This window comes from Vanessa tameamea, chromosome 15, assembly GCF_037043105.1.
Source record: "Vanessa tameamea isolate UH-Manoa-2023 chromosome 15, ilVanTame1 primary haplotype, whole genome shotgun sequence".
NCBI classification, from domain to species: domain Eukaryota; kingdom Metazoa; phylum Arthropoda; class Insecta; order Lepidoptera; family Nymphalidae; genus Vanessa; species Vanessa tameamea.
In genome coordinates, this window is record NC_087323.1 from 400060 (window position 1) to 421335 (window position 21276).

The 21276-nt window shown below is 37.7% G+C and overlaps 2 protein-coding genes across 4 annotated transcripts; both read right to left on the reverse strand.

The window, feature by feature from the left end:
• Positions 1 to 270: 270 nt before the first annotated feature.
• Positions 271 to 9115, reverse strand: LOC113396552 (acid phosphatase type 7). 2 transcript variants are annotated; one of them, XM_026634536.2, is made up of 10 exons: positions 8760 to 9115; positions 7519 to 7713; positions 7102 to 7223; positions 6602 to 6786; positions 5368 to 5568; positions 5014 to 5132; positions 4813 to 4948; positions 2048 to 2109; positions 1343 to 1434; positions 271 to 973 (listed from the first exon to the last, which is right to left on the reverse strand). In XM_026634536.2, exons 1-10 carry the CDS (start codon positions 8878 to 8880, stop codon positions 902 to 904), a joined length of 1305 nt encoding a protein of 434 aa, XP_026490321.1. In that variant the 5' UTR covers positions 8881 to 9115; the 3' UTR covers positions 271 to 901. The 2 variants fall into 2 exon arrangements, with proteins under 2 accessions (XP_026490321.1, XP_026490320.1); XM_026634535.2 differs by lacking the exons at positions 271 to 973; positions 1343 to 1434; positions 2048 to 2109 and adding exons at positions 3367 to 3489; positions 3633 to 3724; positions 4248 to 4309 and having other exon boundaries at positions 8760 to 9112.
• Positions 9116 to 9926: 811 nt separating this feature from the next.
• On the reverse strand, positions 9927 to 20932 carry LOC113396548 (interferon regulatory factor 2-binding protein 1). 2 transcript variants are annotated; one of them, XM_026634529.2, is made up of 4 exons: positions 20062 to 20932; positions 17614 to 17847; positions 16986 to 17227; positions 14518 to 16875 (listed from the first exon to the last, which is right to left on the reverse strand). In XM_026634529.2, the coding sequence occupies exons 1-4, from the start codon at positions 20729 to 20731 to the stop codon at positions 16750 to 16752; spliced, it is 1272 nt and encodes a 423-aa protein (XP_026490314.1). In that variant the 5' UTR covers positions 20732 to 20932; the 3' UTR covers positions 14518 to 16749. The 2 variants fall into 2 exon arrangements, with proteins under 2 accessions (XP_026490313.2, XP_026490314.1); XM_026634528.2 differs by lacking the exons at positions 14518 to 16875; positions 16986 to 17227; positions 20062 to 20932 and adding exons at positions 9927 to 12863; positions 12942 to 13032.
• Positions 20933 to 21276: the final 344 nt, after the last annotated feature.

Consider the following 21276-nt stretch of genomic DNA (forward strand, 5'->3'; position numbering starts at 1 on the left):
TAAATATTATTTGAATTCTATATAACAATAAAAAACTTTTTAAATAAATATTTTTTTTTGTGAAATATTCATTTTCCTTCACCACAATCTAAACAGTTTTGTCATGTCGACGTTAAAGAAAGCAAACCTATTAAATACCAATTCTCTCCAGCTTCAAAGCGTTAAGGGCTTAAGGCAAGTGATGCTCTAGCTTCCGGAAATATCGATACCGATATCAATACTGGTAAACTCAAGAGTTAAAATAAAATCAATAAAAATAGACATAAGACATTTCTTTGTAAACATTTTATTGTGATGTTTCATCTCAAGGAAAGAGTTGAATTATTTTTTAAATAAGCTTCTATTGCAACAAAATTATAACAATATTGAAATTAGGAATAAAAATACCAAATAAATTCAGCGGTGGGTTACTCGAGGTATGTAGGTACATGAAGAAATTATTATAAATTAGGTATATCATACAAAATATATAGAACTGTTAACGGTAAAGATAACAATAATTATAAATAATTGTACATATAACAACAATACATTTTAGATTTATCATATTTAATTCGATTACTAATTAAAATTCTATTTTATTATTATTAAAATGGCATATTTCAAAAGTTCCAGTGACAATTTACCTACCTTTGAAGGTATTTTTTTTACAATGCAAAGGGATTTTGTGTGCACACATTGTCGACCTTGAGAATTAAGATGCTATATAATATGTGGCTTACACTGTATATTAAACATGTAACAACACAGACGGTAACGCAACAATAAAATAAAGTAACTAAGGATAAAAATAAAAATTGCCATTAGGCGAAAGATGAAAATTTAACTATGATTAAAAATATCTTAATGTTACTAGTTTTATAACACACTACATTTAAAAAATAAATTTAAGTTACTATATTTAAAAAATTCTTGTGATGTTTTTAACAAGCCAAAATTCGTCAATGACTTGTCCGCCAAGATCCACTGACACCTGAAAAAAGACCAAACTTAATGATTAATATCAACCGAAAAATATATTAATTTGCAATTTCATGATATTTTACTAAAGATAAGTAAAATTATCTTTTAAAATTACTTTCTCTGAGATACTATTAATTAGTCTAATCTGGTAACTAAAATTACAAGATATATCTATAATTATTTATCAATGTCTAAGCTTTGATTTCAAAGTAACTGATTATTGTCGTAGTTTTTTAATAAGATATAGATAATATGTGTGTAACGTTACAAATAAATACAGTATACGCCTTTCGGGGCCCCTTGACAAGCGGGGCCTCTGGGCACGTGCCCCGTGTGTGCGCAGGGCCCTTATGGATATTACGGTAATGGTAGTACTGACTTGCTCGATGTTGATGTGTGTTTTGTTGTACGCCTTGAACCTCGTGTACCCGTAGTCCTGCGACCGGAACGCCGACCATTCGAACGGTTCACCTGCGAACGTTTTTTTAAATATTTATTTCAATGTAGAAGAACTACTCGGATTGTTTATTGATTGTTAAATAATTATCACCGGTTCGGAAAGAAATATCCCGATCTGAGAGGAACCGGTGAAAGTTTTTTTTTTCTTCGACTGTTTTATCTTCAACAAAGTATTTTATGGTTAGAAGCCCTAGTCCCTTTATAGACACATTACCTATTTATATATTATACACAACTCTATCCCATAAACAATATGCTATGCTAAGTCTATTGTGTTACAAATCATTCAAAACGGAAAAAAATCATACTCTAAATATTTTATTCAAGTGAACTTTACAATGAAGCATTTTTGAAGCGTCAACAACATTAGCACCGTTTCGGAAAGCAGCCCCCAGCGAGAAGAAACGGCAAGAAACTCGTATAATTGCTCTTTTCAAATAAACAGATTTACAATGCTGTTTTACAGAATAATAAGTGTCCTCTGATGGAAACCGAGCCTAAATCCTCTTGTTCTTTAAAAAATTATAAGTAATAGGTATTATATCTCTATTAGTAGAACAGACAGTCAGCAGTCCTATTCAGAGTAGTGTGAGTTGCAAATAATGTCTCATCAAGTTCGACTCACGCCTGAAGTGGTCCCGTCCCTCGCGGCAGCCGGCCGAGCCCGTCACCACGTGCACCGGCGCCCTGCAACGCCCTCTACGTTCACTAATGGGAAGCTGTATACGTGACGAAGTCATCATCATTTGTTTGCATTCCATTTGTATGGCGTATTTCTTTATATGTGAATTCTATGTCAAAATGCATATGCAGTTATGATAAAGACAGACATTTTTACGCCCACCGTTGTATTTTCTGCAAAGTGATTTCCTTGATAAAAAAATTATTCGTCGGATGCAAATCCCTGGGTATGTTATTACTGGAGGATTCGTCACGTCTAATGTTCTTTTATACCCAACCAGTTCCGCACCGCGGGTACACGTGACTAAACTATTATCAATCAAGTTCGTTAGTCAATATTAAATAAATAAACAGTTAAATAAACCAACTGATGTCAAGTTTACAGTTGCTGATTTAATTTAAAAAAAAACTGATTTATTTTTTTTAATAAAATATTAGAAAACCTGATGACGATCTACGTAACAACTCCTAACTTGTGACCTTTTGATCTAGTAACTAGTTTATAAGGTTGTAGGTCATGAAAACCTACATTTCGGCAACTACCTTAGACGAAGTCAACACTAGCCCCTCGAGTAATGAATCTCAGATGAGAGGATCTGAGGTCCTCAACAGCAACCCTGGCGACAGTGAAGGAGATCCGCTCCCACACGAAGAAGAGAGAGGAGAATACGTCGGCGCTCTGCGCACCGTCCCTCACCGTGAGCGGCTCACTTAGTTACACATACTGAGAGGTGTTCGCATAGGCGAATATACATGGGGCTACACGGGGAACACACGGGGCTCTATCGAAGTCGTCATTTTTAAAACTTGTAATGTAATAAAATATTTAACACGGTTGAGAAAAATATACCCGTCACGAGACGCTCAGTAGATGTGAAACATCGAAATAGATGGTCACTGAAAGAAAACCAACAAATAAATATAAATAAATAACTATATTATTAAAATAATAGATAATGTATAGAAAACACATGGGGGGGGGGCGTCCTGTGGGCGTCGCGGTGACGAGGCGAGCTGCCCGCGGGGCAGACACACGTGACCCGAATATCATTTCAACTTATTAATAATACAACGTGAAATAAAAAACGGTTTTTTCCAAATAGTTATATTTCTGGAAAAATAATGAAGTAAATACATGATTATTTATTTTGATTATGTTTATCACCAATCGAACGAAATCTCTACACAGGTCTATATAGGGTCCCAGTACATCCTAGTGCTTATTGTTTTATAATTTTCCTTCTATTCTATTATCGCATGTGACTGGGGGGCGGCCAGATCAGAGAGATTCAATATTAGGCCCCTCTACGATAGGTCGTAGGGCCGGTGATGGTCCTTGACTATCCAGAAAGAGTCGATCACTTGACCTTTGAGGTCGACGTCCACCTGAAACGAATCGTTGAATCTTTATGTATTTCACACTCAGATATAGCTGGTAAATACTAAAAGATTACTCCTCTCCTTTCGAGGAGACAGTGAGGAGTTGATGATAATGCAAATCCTGGGGGGTGTTGGGGTGGGGGTGTCACCTGCTCGAAGTGCAGATGCGTGCGGTTGTGTGCGTGCAGGCGCGTGTACCCGTAGTCGCTGCAGCGGAACGCCGACCACGCGGGCGGGGGGCCTGCGGGGGGGCGTCACGGACGGATTACTTGAGATACGACCGATTCATTCAGCTCAGTAATAAGGTCTTGAAGTGAGTCCGGGGGACGAGAAGTGAACAGACGGGGCCAAAGTTCCGAAATATTTAATCAGATATAATTATTAGATTCCAAATATTATTATACGAGCAGTCTCGTAGTACTCGACGGACACAGACATTTTTAAACGTCACGTAACGAGATTAAATTCTTCCTCTTAGTAGAATAAATACTCTGTTCGTTGTTAATGCTTAACAACTCCAAAGTATTTCTAAAATTATTATATTAAAAAAAAAACAACAAAAAACAACATAACAAAACAGATGACATCATAGTTCCGATGTGAGGTATGGTTAATAGTATTATTTTTTACTAAACGTCTGGGTGGCGGCGACCACTTACCGTCAGGTGACCCGTGCGCCTGTCTGCCTACAATTCTAAATTATAAATAGTAATTCTCTAGCAGTACATTCGTCTACCTCTAGCTTGAAAAACATGGTCGCTTACTTGTAAACGTGTCCGTGTCCTCCTGGCAGCCCGCCGAGCCCGTCACGACGTGCACGGGCGCGCTGCGGACACGGCGGTTACAGCCGGACTTGTGGTTAAGTTTGTCTTTTAATTGGACCAGTATTACCAGACTGGTTACAAATTGCAAATGTGTGACTGCGATATAATCCATTAAATTTCTTAGCCGAATATTAAATAGTATGATCTATGATGTTTATTAATAAGCATCAATCCCTCTGGTAAATTTTCAAATCAGCATTGCAGGAAAAAATAAATATTTTTTCACTTCAAACTAAGAGCTGGTCAGTTTGATTATCACGTGAGATTAGTCGAGTGCGGTATAGACGTTACATATAACCGAATTACAGGAAGGTACTGATAAAAAAAACATAGGGACTCGCATAACTCACCAAAATAGTATCGTTTCGATCGAGCGTCTCGGTGAACTCACCGAAATAACCGAGAGAGTAAAACCGACCCCCGCGTAACCCACACATGTAAAAGATTCTTTATTCAACCGAGGCGAGCCGAGGCGAGGAGAGGTAAGAAGGAAGGGGCCGCTCACCGCGGGTCGCGGTAGGGCTCCCGCAGCGAGCCGTTGTAGACGCGCAGGTCGTACAGCGGCCACGAGCGCTCGTAGCTGTGCTCGTGCGCCCACAGCGCCGCGTCCACGCCGAAGCGCCGCAGCAGCGGCTCCACACCTGCGCAGCGGGCTCGGCTACACTCCCGTCGCGTTGCGGACTCGCGATATCGGAAGGCCACTCACCGTACAAGCCCAAAAATGGCAGCCCCTTCCTGGTGTATTCGACGCTGCAGTCGATGTCGTCGGAGTTGCTGCAGTACATCGGTCGGTGGCCGAACAGCACTATCCAGGGGCGACGGGCCCTGCGAACAGAGAACCGACAGCCGTACGCTATGATCCGAGGACGGTTGGGCCTCGAAGCAAACGTAAGATCTAAAAGTTCCCTTACAGAAAAGGACATCCCTCCCTGAATACGCACGAGCGGAGACTGGTATTCTTATGGATCTAGTGTCCTGCTTCTTTGCTTGAAGCTTTTGCGTCTCTATAGAAACATATAACAAATCTTTTTTTACGATACGTCAGTATTTAAGTTCCTACCTGTTCTCCGGTTTCGTGGCCTCCATGAGGTCTTCCTGGAGCCATTGGAACTGATTCGCAACCATCTTAAAGCCGAATTCCAGGAAATAATAAAATTCGGTGGAAATGGATATGAAATGTATCGGGCCGACGTCGAACGAGTAGAACATGCTCTCGTAAGGGCCCGGCATGGAGAACCGGTTGCGGTAGTTACTGAAGTTACTGGAAAAAAAATGTTTTCGAAAATTAAACGAAAACAGGCTACTCGTTATTGAGAAGTATGAGACTACGGCGACGTCAACTATAGGGTATTCTACTATACTTGAAAAAGTGCTTCAAAATGTTGATTTTCCTAATAAAAAGCCACAAAAAATATATTTCGGCATAATAAATACGTTTTCTTGTCATAAAATATAACTAAATTTTAAACCTTTATTATTCCCGCAAAAACGCTGTCAGTCATTTCGGTGACGTAATATTGGTAAAAACAACGTCTGTGTGTGTACGACCGGGACTCATTCAACGGCCAAAAATTACTCATACTAATGTGCTTTTGTGACTCAAAATCAGAGTACTTAAGTATATTTCTACATATATTTTAATTTTTATCAAATTCCATAATTTATTTTTCACTACCGAAAGTACCCTACCCTATTGTCGGCGAGATTATCTATGTGCTGAAAATTATGGTATACGACGGAACGGTCACGTGGGTTCCTGATACGGTTATGGTATGAAGGAGTAGTAGATTAATAAAATTAAGCTTAAAGCTGAAAGATCTCGGACCACTTGGTGGTAGGGCCCATCTGATTTGGTACTACCCACTCATCAGATATTCTACCGCCAAACAGTACCCAGTGTAACTACAGACACAAGGGATATTACATCTTAGTTCTCAAGGTTGGTGGCACAATGTTTATTATTTCTTACAGCGCCATTATCTATGGGCGGTGGTGACCATTTACCATCGGGTGGCCTATTTGCTCGTCCACCTACCTATATCACAAAAAAAAAATCTAATTGATAACGAAACCTCTTTTTATTCAATAAAACCGTCTTTCTAGTGGAGAACAGAATCATAATTCATCACATCCTTTTGCTTCAGATTCAACAGTTTGGGGAAGAACGAGCAATGAGATGCAAATAAGAAAAAACCCACCCACGTTTTCTGTCTCTCGCTGATATTTTTATTAATCAAATAAATGTTAATTTTAAATGTTCTGACAAAGAAATGATATAAAAACATTGCACTCACTACTTGGCCTCGTGGTTCCCGGGGCACGTCATGTAGGGCAGAATGGCCGCCAGGGGCTGTATCTGCCGCATGAACTCGTCTCCCACGAGCGCATCGTCCGTGTCCATGTCGTAGGCGAAGTCCCCCACGTGGAGGATCATGTCGAAGTGACCACGTTGCGCCTCGTCTTGGAGGTAAGATAGCGACTAGAACATATTCATTTCTATATCGAACCAACATTTTTTACTCAACAGTTTTTGCTGCTAGCAGATCTTCTTTTATAATTTAGAAGAAAATTCCAGACTGATAATTAAATAACATTTCACATTTAACGTCTCATTCGTAATTACCCTATTAAGTCAAGAAATAGTCCAAAAATAATTCCTCATAAATGCAATTAAATGCACTTCGTTTATTGAACGGAAAAATACATATTTCTTAGTTATAATGTCGGCTAAGATAGAAAAAAGATGCTTAAAGTCAAATAAAATTAGTGACAGTTACTTCAAAAATAATATTACGTGTGCGTTCTTATTGCCCATGTCCCCGTATATGGCGGCGCGCACCACCCAGTCCTCGCCCGCCGGAACGGTCTTGAACGAGAACTGCTCCGACCAGCCGAACACCGATCCCGCATGATACACTGCAATTGAATACTTACAATAATCCTTCACGCACAGGCCACAGGCAAGACTGATATTGATATTGTTCGCGAAATATATTTTTTAAGTCGACAGATAACAAATTATATTATAACGATGTACACGATGCATTAGTAGTAACAGAGTATTGGCTTAAAAAAAATACTTAGGTCGTAATATGGAAGCTCAATTTTCAAAACCTTCCCTAATCGTGACAAAAAGAAAAAAAAGAGAAACTATTTCTATTGCTTTTTATCTCGAGAATGTTAATTGATGACGAAATTCTTCGGTACCTACCATATCTGGTATCATATTTCAGATCTGGTAGAAGAGTCCTATGTATCCACATCTTCCGACGCTGCTTTCCGCCATCCGTAAACAGGGTCCTGGTGCCCACTGCCTCCATGTCCATTGTGCCCTCCCCATACTGCACTCGGGACTCGTGAGTATTATTAAATGTCGTCCATGTTACGACTATGTCATTGGACTTTGCTGTCGATAAAAGATTTTTGGAGCATTATTAATTTCGTCTAAAGACAACAAATTTATAAATGTCATTGTGTCTTTGACTTTTTTCTTGTTTTATTTTTTGTTAAATTTGCTACTTGGAATTTATTGCAACGAATTTGGCTTTGTGTGTGTGTGTGTGTGGGTTAATAAACAAGTGTATTGAGTTATCGATCAAATAATTATAAAGTGCAGTATTTATAATGCTCATTAAATCTTAAAAAAACATATTATTTTTAAATAATTATTTAGTTGTTACAATGTACATCTCTATATAAATATACAAGCCTTTTATTAATTATAATCAACTGACCCTGATTAAGATAGATATTTTTAATATTACCTACATCATACTAGCCTACAATTACTGCCCACAAATAGCGAGGGACAGTGTCATTTTTAACAACAATATTAAAATTGTTGTAGCTTTGGGTAGGATTATACACCAAATAAATTAAGCTTAGTTTAAAAAGTTAATTATTTTTCAGCAAAATTATAGAGTTATGCTATACATTTAATTCTTTGTTAAAAATGGTACTCAGTAAATATAAATAATTATGTTATCATCATTTATTATGATAGCTCCTTGATATTGAGGTTATCATACTGTAATCCGGCCATTTGTATTTGTGTATCATCAAGTGACTAAAAACATCTATATGAACATAATGCGAAAATAAAACTGTAAGAACTGACTTTTTTAAATAAACAACTTTTATTAATAAAACAATTGTTGTAGATATAATTTTATTTCACACTGTTTTTTTAAATATTTTAGATCAACATCACGATAAGAAACCAAAAAATTTAAATTATTATTAGCAACAGTCGACTTTCCATCCATCCAATACCAGATCTGTTACAATAACTTTCAAATAAAAATTATATTTAATTTTTCTTATTCGTATATGTATATAATTAATGATGGTGCTGAGATATTAGATTTTGTAGGAGAAAAACTAATAGCATATACATATTAATAACTATTAATAACAAAACTATTAAGTTTATTTACTAAATAAGTTACTTACATCCAAATGAAATGTGTATTTGTTCTGGCTGGCAGTACTCGCAGTCATATCCCGGGCTAGCGCGAGGTGTTATTTCTCCTAATGATAACTTCAGTAACAAAATAAATATAAATGACTTCATTATTTATTTTACAGTCCTTCAACGTAATATAATTAAGTTGAGACCACTTAGAAATCAAATTACATTAATTTTGCGTACATTTAAATAACAACACGACCTGATAATATAGCTAACAACGGACAATAAAGTTAATTTAGAGTTGTTTACTTTAAAAATGCTTACTAATTACTGTCAGCTTTAAAACAACAAAGCGTAATTCTAATAGTAAATTTCGTATTATTGTATTTAAATTGACTTGGATCTGTCAATGTCAAATTATTACTTTTTTCGCTTCGACAAGACACGTGTATTACACCATACTGCCTTGTCCAATACAATACTGTTTTATAAACAAGCTGCCCGTTAAATTATTATTTTTTGAACTCCCTGTCTTTCTTTAGGTCAAATGTCACAAAGTGAATTAGAATCACTTCCTCTTATCCTATATAATTGAAATTTAATAAGTTACATTTTTGATGACAATGCATTTTTATGTTTCGATTTGATTCTAAGCCGTGGATTATCTGCAGACGAAGGCATCGCTCTACAGTCAACAATTACTCAACAGTACAAATGCAATATTCCTGATGTTGCATATACACGAAATTTTGTATACTATAAAGGCTTCTTCTTTAAATTACATATTATCAATAAAATAGAGATTTTTATCCTGAGATATTTTTCAATAATGGAAATAAACATTGCACCTTTATTATTCGACCGTACTGTGATAAGTCGATGTACGGTGTACAAAACGCCTCGGTTAATTTTTCACGCGCTTGAAAATACCATGACAAAGTAGCTGAAGAAAACTCTTCCTCTTCCTTAGAATCAACGTTAGGATAATTGCATAATTAAGACAAGTAGTTTAAAGGTGAAAAAAATAAATTAGGGTAGCAATAATTTACTCATATTAAAGTATCGCTTTATTTTTTTCCAATTCATAAATTTCGCCGATACATATCACCAACGAAATGAGTAGAACCACTCTTCTATAAATAAGCAACATGTAAAATATCTACCTTTCCTAATCTAAAATAAGTACGTAGTTAAATAAAAAAAATAAATAATAAAAACTCTTTATTATGTCTCTTATTTTAAAAATCCTTAAAATCTATATATATTATGTCTAAATGGCATATTAAAATATATTTTTGCGTAAGTATTCTTAATCCTATTTAAAATTAAAAATATCACAAGTAAATATGCGATAACCGATTTGTACTTTAGGTGAATAAAAAAAATTTACAGGCAACACTTAATTCGCTACAAAAATATAATTCAATATAAGGCCTGAAGAAAATGCAATATTCCTGATGTTGCCTACAGTAAATTACAAGCGCGAATGACAGCTAAAGTTGTCCAAAGCTCATTTCTCCTTCACTTTTACTTAGTTTATTAGATCTTTTATTGTTTTTCTTGTCTATACTAGCTTCACCTTCGCTCTTTAAAGGCCTAACGTTGCCAGAAAAATCTGAACTATATTTAGAGTTTCTAGATATAGAAGGTGAAGAAGAACTAATTTCAGAAATCGATGGAACTCTACTTTTCCTGAGTCTTCTTTTATACATTTTATGAATTTCCCCTAAGCTGCTTATGTCGGATGAAGAGTAATCGCCATCAACAGAACTTGAACTACATGATATATTTTTTCGTACATTGTTCGGTTGTTCTTTTTTATTGGAAAGACCAGATTTAAAAATAACCTCTCGAGAAGTTTGAGGCAGCCGCAGACTGAATCTAGGTGACGACAAATTAACAGATATGCCAAGATCCTCATCATTTTCTATCTCAACTTTCAATTGTTCATCATTAGATACGACAACTATTGGACTTGTTTGTTGGTCAACGGATAAAGATAACGCAAAGGGTGAAGTTGTCCTTGTTTTAGTTCTAGTCGGGGACGTCATTACACTTTTAACGTGAGCCGGAGACGTTTGCGTATTCTTTTGAAAGGAGGACAAGTTTCTATCACTATTATTGTTATCTATGTTTTTTGAAGTTGAAGGTTTATTAAATTCTTTTTCCAATAAATCGCCGTATTCGTCAATGATTAACTTTTTAATAAATTCTTTTTCTAGTTTAAACATTTTTTCAACTTCTCCACGTGGATCGATTGAAGAAGGCCATAAATCATTATGAATCGGTTGAACATTAGGCTTATCATCACTAGAAGAAGTTTGAGTCTCTTGAATTGTTCTTTTATTTGATGTATTACTTTGTGTACCTGTGTCTTGAGTGTCAACTGAATGAATAAATTCAAATATATCAACTGTATTTTTAAAAGATAGATTTGATATCTTTGTATTCGTTTTATTGTGTACATTAGCATCCTGATTCATTTTTTCCGGTATGACAGTAGGTTCGTTATTTTTATCTTGTTTAGAATTGTTAGATGGTTTACTCCCTAATGATTCAAAATCGCTTACTTGTGTTTTATTTGAGCCATCTGATTTTTCATCTTCGAAATCATCGTCGTAACTATCGCCTTTTCTGTAACTATAATTTATATTAATTTGTCCATTATCCGATATTTGATTATCATTGTTACTATTTTTCACTGTAGAGGTCCGAATTATTTCTTTTTCAATATTCAGAACGTCTTGCAATAAATTTTCATCAGATGTCGTAAGGATTTTTGGGCTTTTATTTTTTCTAGGAGTATCCTTGTGAAATGAATTTTCTCGGCTGCTTAATATTTTATACAAAATAGGACTCAAAACTATATCACCTCTACGAGGTATACTAGAAATTTCTCTCTCAATGTCGCTTACATTGACTCCTCCTAATGTTAATTTCGAATAGGGTATATACTCAGTATTATTTGAGGAATTTGGTGTTATTTTATGTTTAGAAGTGTTTTTTTGTTTGTTAGACAATTTGGGGGAAACTTTTGTTACTTTTATCCCTGATTTTTTTAATTTTGATGTTTCACCGTAAACGGTTTTTAACCGTTTCTGCCATTCATCAACACTAACTTTACCGTCACGCTTTGTATCTTTTGTACTCACAATATTCTTTCTATATTTGTGGCCAGTAGGAAGATTTGCACGTTGAGTTGCCCTTAATGTTGTCGTGCTTTTTATTTTCTGCTTTCTCAAATTATCCTGCGATTCAGAACTATTGTTGTTTGCTGATTCACAACTTTCGTAAGCCGACATTTTAGAGATTTTCCGTGTTATTGGCTTATCGTTTGCTGCATTGAGCTGAATATGATCAAATGTAAATTTCTTTTTAGAAACTGGTTTAGGTGTATCCTCATGCTTCATTTCGATAACTAAAGCATTGTGTTTAGTAAAATTATTTTCACACATATCTTTACTTTCGGGATTTATATCAAGTTGTAAAACTTTCTGTTCTTTTAATTCACTTCTTATATTGATACTTGGCATTTTTTGTATTTGTAACGGGTTTTTGACTGATAACGATTTACACTCATCGGTTTTATAGGCAATTTCAGTATAGGAATTCATATTTTTGTTTTTAGTATTTATGGAAGAATCAGGTGAATTTATTGGTTTAGAGAGGTTTTCGTTAATTTGAACTACATTGGTGCGCGATACGCCCAACTTTTTTTTTAAAGATGACTTTTTAAGTATTGGCACTTCATTAACTTGAACACCGTGGTGAACAAACTGCTTAGTGTTACGCTGACTCCCTATAGATTGTAAAATTCCATCGACAACATCCTTATGCATTCTATTTGGTGTAGATCTAGTTTCACCTATGTTGTGTCCGTGAAATTTAGCATTTACAACTTCTTCAATATGAACTTTTTGATTAAATTCTTCGTCTAAAGGCGTTGGCAATGTTTTCTTTTGAACATCTAATCCATGATATTTCGAGAATTCTCCCGAAAGCAGCTTTAAGTCGTCCGCGGTCGATTGAAGCATGTCATGCAACTTTCTTAAAATAATTTCATCTTCGGGCTTTAACGCTGGCTCGGAGTTCCAAATATCATCACCTATAATGTTAATCATATCAAGTTTTTTGCTGCTCTCAACCTGAAAATAAAAATTGAAGTCATGAGTAAGTTTAATTACATAATATTTATAGAAAGTCGTATGTTTATTTTTGCTTACCAAATATCGATCGACTGGATAACGAGTTTCTTCGGGTCTCATCTGTTGGTCAAACATAGCGGCTCCGGCATCCTCTCTGTCCCGCTGCGTTCTGTGGACAAGGAATGTACTCGTTTATTTTAAGTCTATCTATGTGTCTATCTAGTGTTTCTTCTAGTATAATTTTTTTACTTGATAAATAAGTCAGAGTTGTTGTTTGTAAATTAAGTAAGTTGTTCTAAGATGACGATTTTTTAAAGTAATATAAGCAAGAACAAGAATGACATATAAATATGTTTTCAATAATATTGTGTATAATATGTAATCAATTCAGTCGAGAATATTTATTTCGTATAAACTAATAATGTCAACGTTACAACGTATCTATATGAAGTTACACTAATGAAGTCGATTGAAGTAATGTTCGTTGTTTTAAAAGAAAAATTACCTTGCTGCTTCCGATTTCCTTGTGAGATCAAAAAGAATCAATAATTTAATGAATTACAAATACAAAGAAGGCAAAGCTACATAATTTCTAGCTATCTAACGTAACAGTGTAAACAAAAAGAAAATCACACGTTAAGTTAGTTAAACCTAGCTTATCTTGCAATCCATTCTTTTTTAAATAATGGGTATGGGTGAAACTATTTCCAAAATCAACAAGACTCTGCGTCGAACTATCACTGAAATCCAGTTTTTACTGAATTTATGTCTATTAGTAGTGTAGTAGTTATTCCAAAATATGCGTATGTGGACATGGAGCATGCGTCAAAACTATCCAGTTTTTTGTATAATTAATGTATGTATATAAAGAAAAGAAAACAAAATAATAGCTGGGGGGAAAAGCTTTTCCTAGATCTGGAGAAGTCCATATCACCCGTATGGATCCAATAAAATAAAAATACTAACAAAACAGCCTTTGTCGCAAGATTTATTAAAGTAGAGACACTAATTTTTGAAATATCTTATTTTATATGCTTTAATTATCTGTCAATTACTTGTTCTTATTAAGTTCACTCCATGTTCGTGGTGGAAACGTTGTTGGCTTATGTGAGACTTTATTTAGTATTAAATTTTTGTTTCATACTATGCTGTATGTTCCCCGAAAATAAATAAATAACAGGCAGTTCAAATAGCTACCGCCTATAGTCGCCGTCTGGCTATTTCATCAGACATTTAAGACAATTGTAAAGAAACGGCGCGACAGTAGTTAGATCCTGCTACTTTACTTATGTTATTGTACACCACAGAGAAAAAAAATACAAAACATGGATACAGCCTAAATAAAAGCAGCATACAATTTTGGCGACCTTATCGCAATATAGCGATCTCTTCTAGGCCACCATCGGTAAAAGTGATTTACTCTTACGATATGAGATAGGTGGAGCTGTAATAATAAATAAAATAATCTAGTATTTTAATTCAAAAGAAAATATAAGGAAGGGATAAAAAGTAGTCTTTTTAAAGCCCATTTGCATTATAAAAGTAATTAGTTACAATGCCAAGGCGCTGCTAGTTTTTTTTTTTTATCCGCGTCATAAATTATGACCGAAGGACAGGTTCGTGAGCTGGTATGGTCTCATAAATAAAAGTTCAATTTTACAAAATCACATCAATTGTATTTCACCAACATGTACATTAACGTCTTAATCGAAGCATTTCATTTGCTGCTTACAGTAAGAAAGATACAAGTCTCATATTATTTTCTGGTGATTGTTCACCGTCTACAAACAAGCCTATTCATAAAGGCGGACTATTATTCCTTGAGATGTTAAATGCAAGTCTATTGAAATATTTAAAAATGTATTAGTATAGTCTTGCATTGACAGGGTTCCATTATCGTTAAACATTTATTTTATTATCAAAACATATAATTCTTATTCAGAGAAAGTAACATCTACTAGGTGTGAACTAAACCAACTATTATAATTACACGTCTTACATTTAACATTTCAAAGGCAAATAAAATAAGACGCACACTTTGTGCTTACAATTCTTTATTATTGGCCATTTATTGGCGAACTTTATTTCGACAAGCCCGTTTACGGGCAAGATCCTTCGATCGCGATCAATTTCGAAATCTATCAGAAAACTTTGAAAAAAAAAACTCCATTGCATATGTGTTAATTCATGTTATGACAATTTCAAAAGCAATAATTAAGAACATCAAAGAACGTATCAAACAGTACAAAAGAAAGATTAAATATTATGTATCTTCTTAAACACAGCAAGAGGTACGCGGGCACCCGAGAAAAATGCATGCGATATGAATCTGATAGAAATATACAAAACAACAGTAAATACATAAACACACAGATCCGTACGGTGATAACGGACATGTTTACATATCAATAGAATAATATTCAGCACGTAGCACGTAATAATGTGATGTTTATAAATAACTACAATTTTGAGGGTACTTAATAATACTGACCGGACAGCGCAGCGGCCGTACCATAACGTTATCTTAAATATTTACAAGTAGACAAAAGTATATACAACGTACGTATATGTACAAGAAACACTAAAATAAATAATGGACATATCAATTTGATTGTATGTTCTGAAATACGCAGTATTTAAAGACACGAGGCGTCTCGTCAACAAATACGACACTACAGATAAAGAGAAACGAGAAAATCCAAGACCAGGCTCAGTGACGCGTCGGTCGCGTCGGTCGCGTCGGTCGCGAGGCTTCATAAACCCAGAACCGATGCCAACATAGAATGCGAAAGCAAAATTCAAAGCCAGCCGGCCGTCGTCTGATAGCCTTCGAAATTGACAACTACGAACTGTATAACATTATGACATATATAATAATAATATAATGATAATTACTTCACTTTATACAAATATAGCAGCGAGTTTTAAGAGTTCCTATAACGGCCGCGTGCTCGCGGGTGACAATTTGACATTTCACAAAATGACTAGGTACGAGCGATCCCGCCATACTGCCCGCGGCCCGCTCCACTCACGTAACTTATCTTTACGAAACAACCCAAACGAGAGCTCCGAGGAGCTAAACGATAAATAACTACAATTTCGAATGATTCCCAATCTCATAGCAACGACAAAAGAAACAGTCACTTCCAGGCCGAATCTTTTCGCCGAATGAAACACAGTAACGGAACTCGAGCCACTCTGATTAAATCGCTTCGTAATATAACATAAAGACTATTTTTCATGCGCTGAATGTAATAAATACAAATATGCATCGAGCTAATATATCTGTACAGAGCGCGGTGCGCTTCGAATATCCGAGAAACTACATTTTTACAGTCAGTATTCGACTACACAAAATATGTCATGATCATATATAGCATAATACTCGTATAGTGTATAGAATCACAATATAAATAAATGCCAAGTCAACTATGGTTCGGAACCTAAAGGTAACTAAGAAAATGGCATCCGAAGAAATCCCACCGATTAACATAAGCGCGGTCCGTAAGGGCCGCTCACGCCCGTCGAGAATGACTTCAGAAAAACGTTTCGCCCTCGTGAAAACGACGTTCTCCAAAGTATCAGGATAATAATCATAAAATCTTCGAAAACGGATATGTACTATATTCAGAATATTGCATGTCTCATAGCGTAACGAAACACTTAACGCTACCCATCCCAAACGCGTCCGCGACGACGACTCCACTACGCTGAATACGGTCCATACCCGCCGACCGGGGCTGCTACATATTTACAAGTATATACAAGTGATCGGTCCGCCGGGGCCACGCGCCCGCCCGAGCTGCCGGGCGGGCACCGCCTCCCGTGTGCTCACTGCTCACAGCGGGAGGGACAAGAGATACAGTCGGGGCTGCATAGCGCGGCCCTAGGTCTCACGCTCCTTCTTCGGCTTGAACTCTTCGCCGAGGATCGTGGCGATTTCGCCTTGCATGAAGGCCCAAGGGACTGTCGAATTTGCCAAGGGACATTTCTCTCCACTGGGACAGTATACCTGGAAACGAGAGTTTTTATAAGCTTTCATTCGATAATAAGGAAGCAGTTCCAACGAATGTATAGAACGCGTAACAAACGAAAAATTTCGACTTGGAAAGTCAGACTCACCTCAGATCCTTGCTGTCGCTTGATAGAATCCCGGGAGCAGGGGAAGCAGAATTTATGGTGGGGTTGGCTGGGACACTGTACGAAGTGCGTGTCTTCGAGGCGCTCCTGGCAGAGCGTGCACTTCAGCAGCGGCGCGGAAGCGGGCGCAGCGGCCTCGGCGCCTTCTCCAGCTTCCGTGGACGATACCGAGGTCGTCGACGACACATGTCGCGAGCCCGACGACCGCCGCCCGCCGTTCGACCCTGCCGGACCGGAGGACAATATTTAGCTACCGTCTGCCAATTTATATTAACATTTTCGACTAGTCATAGAGGTAAAGTTTGAATATTATAGTATCGCTTTTGTCAGCAGACTGTAGCTTGAGTGCGAGCGGTCGTCGGGCGCCTCGCCGAGTTCGGCCGGCGTGGCCATCGGACGCCCGCCCGAGTCCGACCCATGTCATGGCAAAACGATAGCCGTAACAAACGATTAAGAACCGATTTAAGGTTTTTCTGAATTTAAAAACATTTTCTGTTCCGAGGTTTATTCTCTTTTAGCTTTTATGACATTTTGTTGTTAGATATCTAAGATTTCCTCTCTCATGACTTGTTTTGTTATATTACATTATTTTTCACACATGATGTCTTACCTGATGAATTGGGCGAGTGTTGGCTCGAGCGGCTAGCAGATCGCTGTGGCGGCGGCTGGGGAGGTGATCCTCCAGCTGAACGCGGTGAGCCTGGAGGGAGCGTGTCCGTAACAGACATGAGAGCAGCCATCGGGGAAGGACCAGCTCCCGCTCCTGTTACTGGTGGGGAGCCAGCAGTACGTCCAAGTGGGGATCCCGCAGAGCCATTTGTAATTGGTGCGCTGTTAGCATATCCTAAAAGAAATCCGATTCCATATAGTGTTTGTCATTCGAAAATGTCAAGAAATCTTTTAATTAGATAACACTCAAGATTCATTTGCATCGGATATTACAAAAGTCGTTATTAAAGTTCCAGAAATATGAGATAACATCATTATATCAACTAACAAACGGCTATGTCAAGGAAAATAACACATAATACGTATTTTGTTACAATTACAAGCATTTATCAAATCAACTCGACGTATTGCATCATGCTTACTGTTATATATGTAAAAAATCTGTCGGTAACAGAGCGAAAACGTTCTTTAATCATTTGTATTAAAACGTCATTCTGTTCGTTTATTTTGGCAACATTTGAATAATTCTTGGCATGGAGCGTGTATCAATAATATGTATACAGCGCCACTTTCGATACGTTGTCGCGCTCAAACGACATCATTTCAATTTGTCCGAATAACCTCACATTCAATGTTGGATGACACATCGTTTGCGGTGGTCCGGCGGATAGTAAACACACGTACACACACGCACATACGGTCTTATAAATAGCTGTGTGTTATTACGCGCTTACGTAGCATGCGCCGATGTGTCATTGCTTGGTCACAGTGTAGCGCTGGATTTTTTGGGCCAACCGAGCCGGTAGACGGGTAGGTAAGTAATATATGTGTCTTGCGAGTTGCACACTCGAATGTGCAGCACTCGTATCGCAAGCGCGGCGTTGCCAAACGTCGCATTCCCGGTGAGATTTCCATACGTGTGCATTTCCCACTAGAGTAATAATTACTTCGTATATTATATATTCGAATACATTTTTTACATTGTCAAAAGGACTGCAGTTTAGGCAAGAGAAAAGCAATTGTAAAACTTCATAAAATTGTAGATATGACGTTTATAATGTATACCCACAAAGGCTAATGCCTATTCTGCTCATCCTAGCCTTACTAATTCTAACCTTTTGTGTAAATATTGATATGTCGCAAAATTTAACAGAAATCTATCAAACAAGACAAACTAAAACCAAACTAACCTTTTTGCTACATTATATTACTATCTACCATTTTTACAATACCAGATTTGAAAAAGTGGTAACTGTAATAGCACGTATTGGCAATTGGTGTTTTGCATAGACATGTTACTGCGAACGAAACACATCGCTTCAAATGTCACAATGAAATGGAACGTAAACAGATAATTTATTAGAGTAACGTGCGAAAGGGCGTGAGTGATGGTCGGACTGAGGGCAGTACAGCAGGCGCGGCCCATATGGCGGTGGTGACGTCACGCACGGTGACCTTTTTGGCTGCCGGCTCGTGGCGCGCCGCGCTCCTTACACACACGCCAACGGAATGTGGTCGAGCGACTCTGCCAAGCGTAGGCAGGCGCTATATTTTTTCGCTCGACGGCCTACCTACATACGTACGCGAGCGAAAATGTCGTCACGCGACGTTGCCGCACCGAACGCTGTCGTGCATGCATTCACGGCACGGTGCCGCGTTTACATTACGTGGGTGTTTGAACGTAGTGCGGTTGTGTGCGAGAGGCCGCGAGCGCGGGCTCGCTTTCGAGAACGCTCAACCAGTCGGACCGGTTTTGTATTTATGGACCGAGTTAATGCACCTACCTAGATATGAATCCCTTGGCGAACGCTTGCGCAAAACACCCAGCATCGCTCCACGGAACACGTACACATAACTATCACCGTTCTTATCGCGCGAAGCGTGACTTAAATAGCTATTTAAATATTGTTCACGTCTACTATTATTGATAAACATTAGAAATTTTACTATATTACATCAGACACAAGTTTTGCATGTACAGAAAAACGCTAGAAAAAATAATATTAACATAATACTATGCCCAATAAAAATCGTTACCTATATTTATATTTAAGAATATATATCTTACGATTTTGCGAACAAAGATACTTGTAGAAGGCCAGTTTTTTTGTTTGAAATTATTGTGACAAATTTCATTTACGTTTTCGCTTCACGAGGCAAATTTTATAATAATTCTGAGAAAAGTAACCACGGATTTTTCATAATTCATCATTACTTCGTTTCAAATATTTAAATAATTACTACATAAATACAATGGATATGACAAATTAAAATGTCATCGATAATATGCAACAACATTACATTTGTAATAACGACTTTTGTAACATACTTGCAATAGCAGAATTCTTTAAAAACCATAACAAATACACAGATATAAATTGAAACTTACCATTCGTTTTGAACGAAGATGCATCAAATGAAGGTGTCCGCATTGGGTGTTTTTCTTGCTTGAAAACGCGGTCTGGTGCAAAAGGAGCAGCCAATGAAACCGCAGGCAAGGAGTCACCACGAGTTAGTGGTGGCCGAGAATGCTCTTCTAAGAGCCTTTTTGTAGGTTCGTGGTGACTTTGGTGGTCATCATCTTCAATGGGCCTTTTTAAAGTTAGACCAGGAGCTAGTCGAGCTCCACCGTGTGTTGGGAGGTGAGCCAGCGGTAAATGCGCTAGCCGCCTGCCTTCGTGTTCTTCCCTTCGACCACCGTATTCTGCTAAAAGACCTGCATTTGTAGCAGGTCTCGAATGATGTAATGTAAATCCAGTAGACGGTGCGTGGTGAGCTGGTGGAGCAGGTTGACCACGAGCTGTTGTTTCAGCTCCATTCTGATGTGCTTCTAATGGCGCCCGGTGAGCACCCTTGGCATGCGAGGGACCACGTCCCTCTTGAAAGCCGTGGGCGCGCTTTAATTGTCTCGCCGTATCCAAAACAACTTCTATCCGATCTGCACCTTCATAATTGACACACCCTCGACATACCGCTTCGGAGAATTCATGTAACATCGCCCACGGCATGCGGGGCAAGTCACATAAGTAGCAGTGCTGGCGCTTCTGCATCACCGACATCTCGCCGCCGGATAAAATACGGTGTGCGAGAGATCGGTTGTCGTCACTTCCCTTAAAAATTGTCACAGATTTATATTACTCGTAACGAAAAACACTGTCACCATGGTACACGGGAACACTAAAATCACATGTAACGCGTTAGCTTTTCGACGTTGAGGCACTCGCTTCGTTAGCGGGTCGGAGAAAGACTGAGCTGAGCAGCGACGGGTGCGGCGTACGCGGGGGGTCGGGCGGCGGCGGCCATTATCGAGCGGTGACGTCAGCGCGCGCACCGCGACGCGCCGAGGACGAGCCGTTAGCCCGACGCGGATGCGCCCCTCTTGCCCCCATACCCTACCCCTCCAAACCCTACCGTACTTATCGCGCGATAACGAACCCGGTGCATGCACAACAAACCAGCAAATGGAGTAACATTACTGGGTTACATTTTATAGTTAATATCATAATTCAAATAATTATTGGAATCATGATTTCATATTTTTATTAATAACCCGACACAAACTGACGTTTACATTGTAATCAAATCGGAAATAGATAAAGATGTT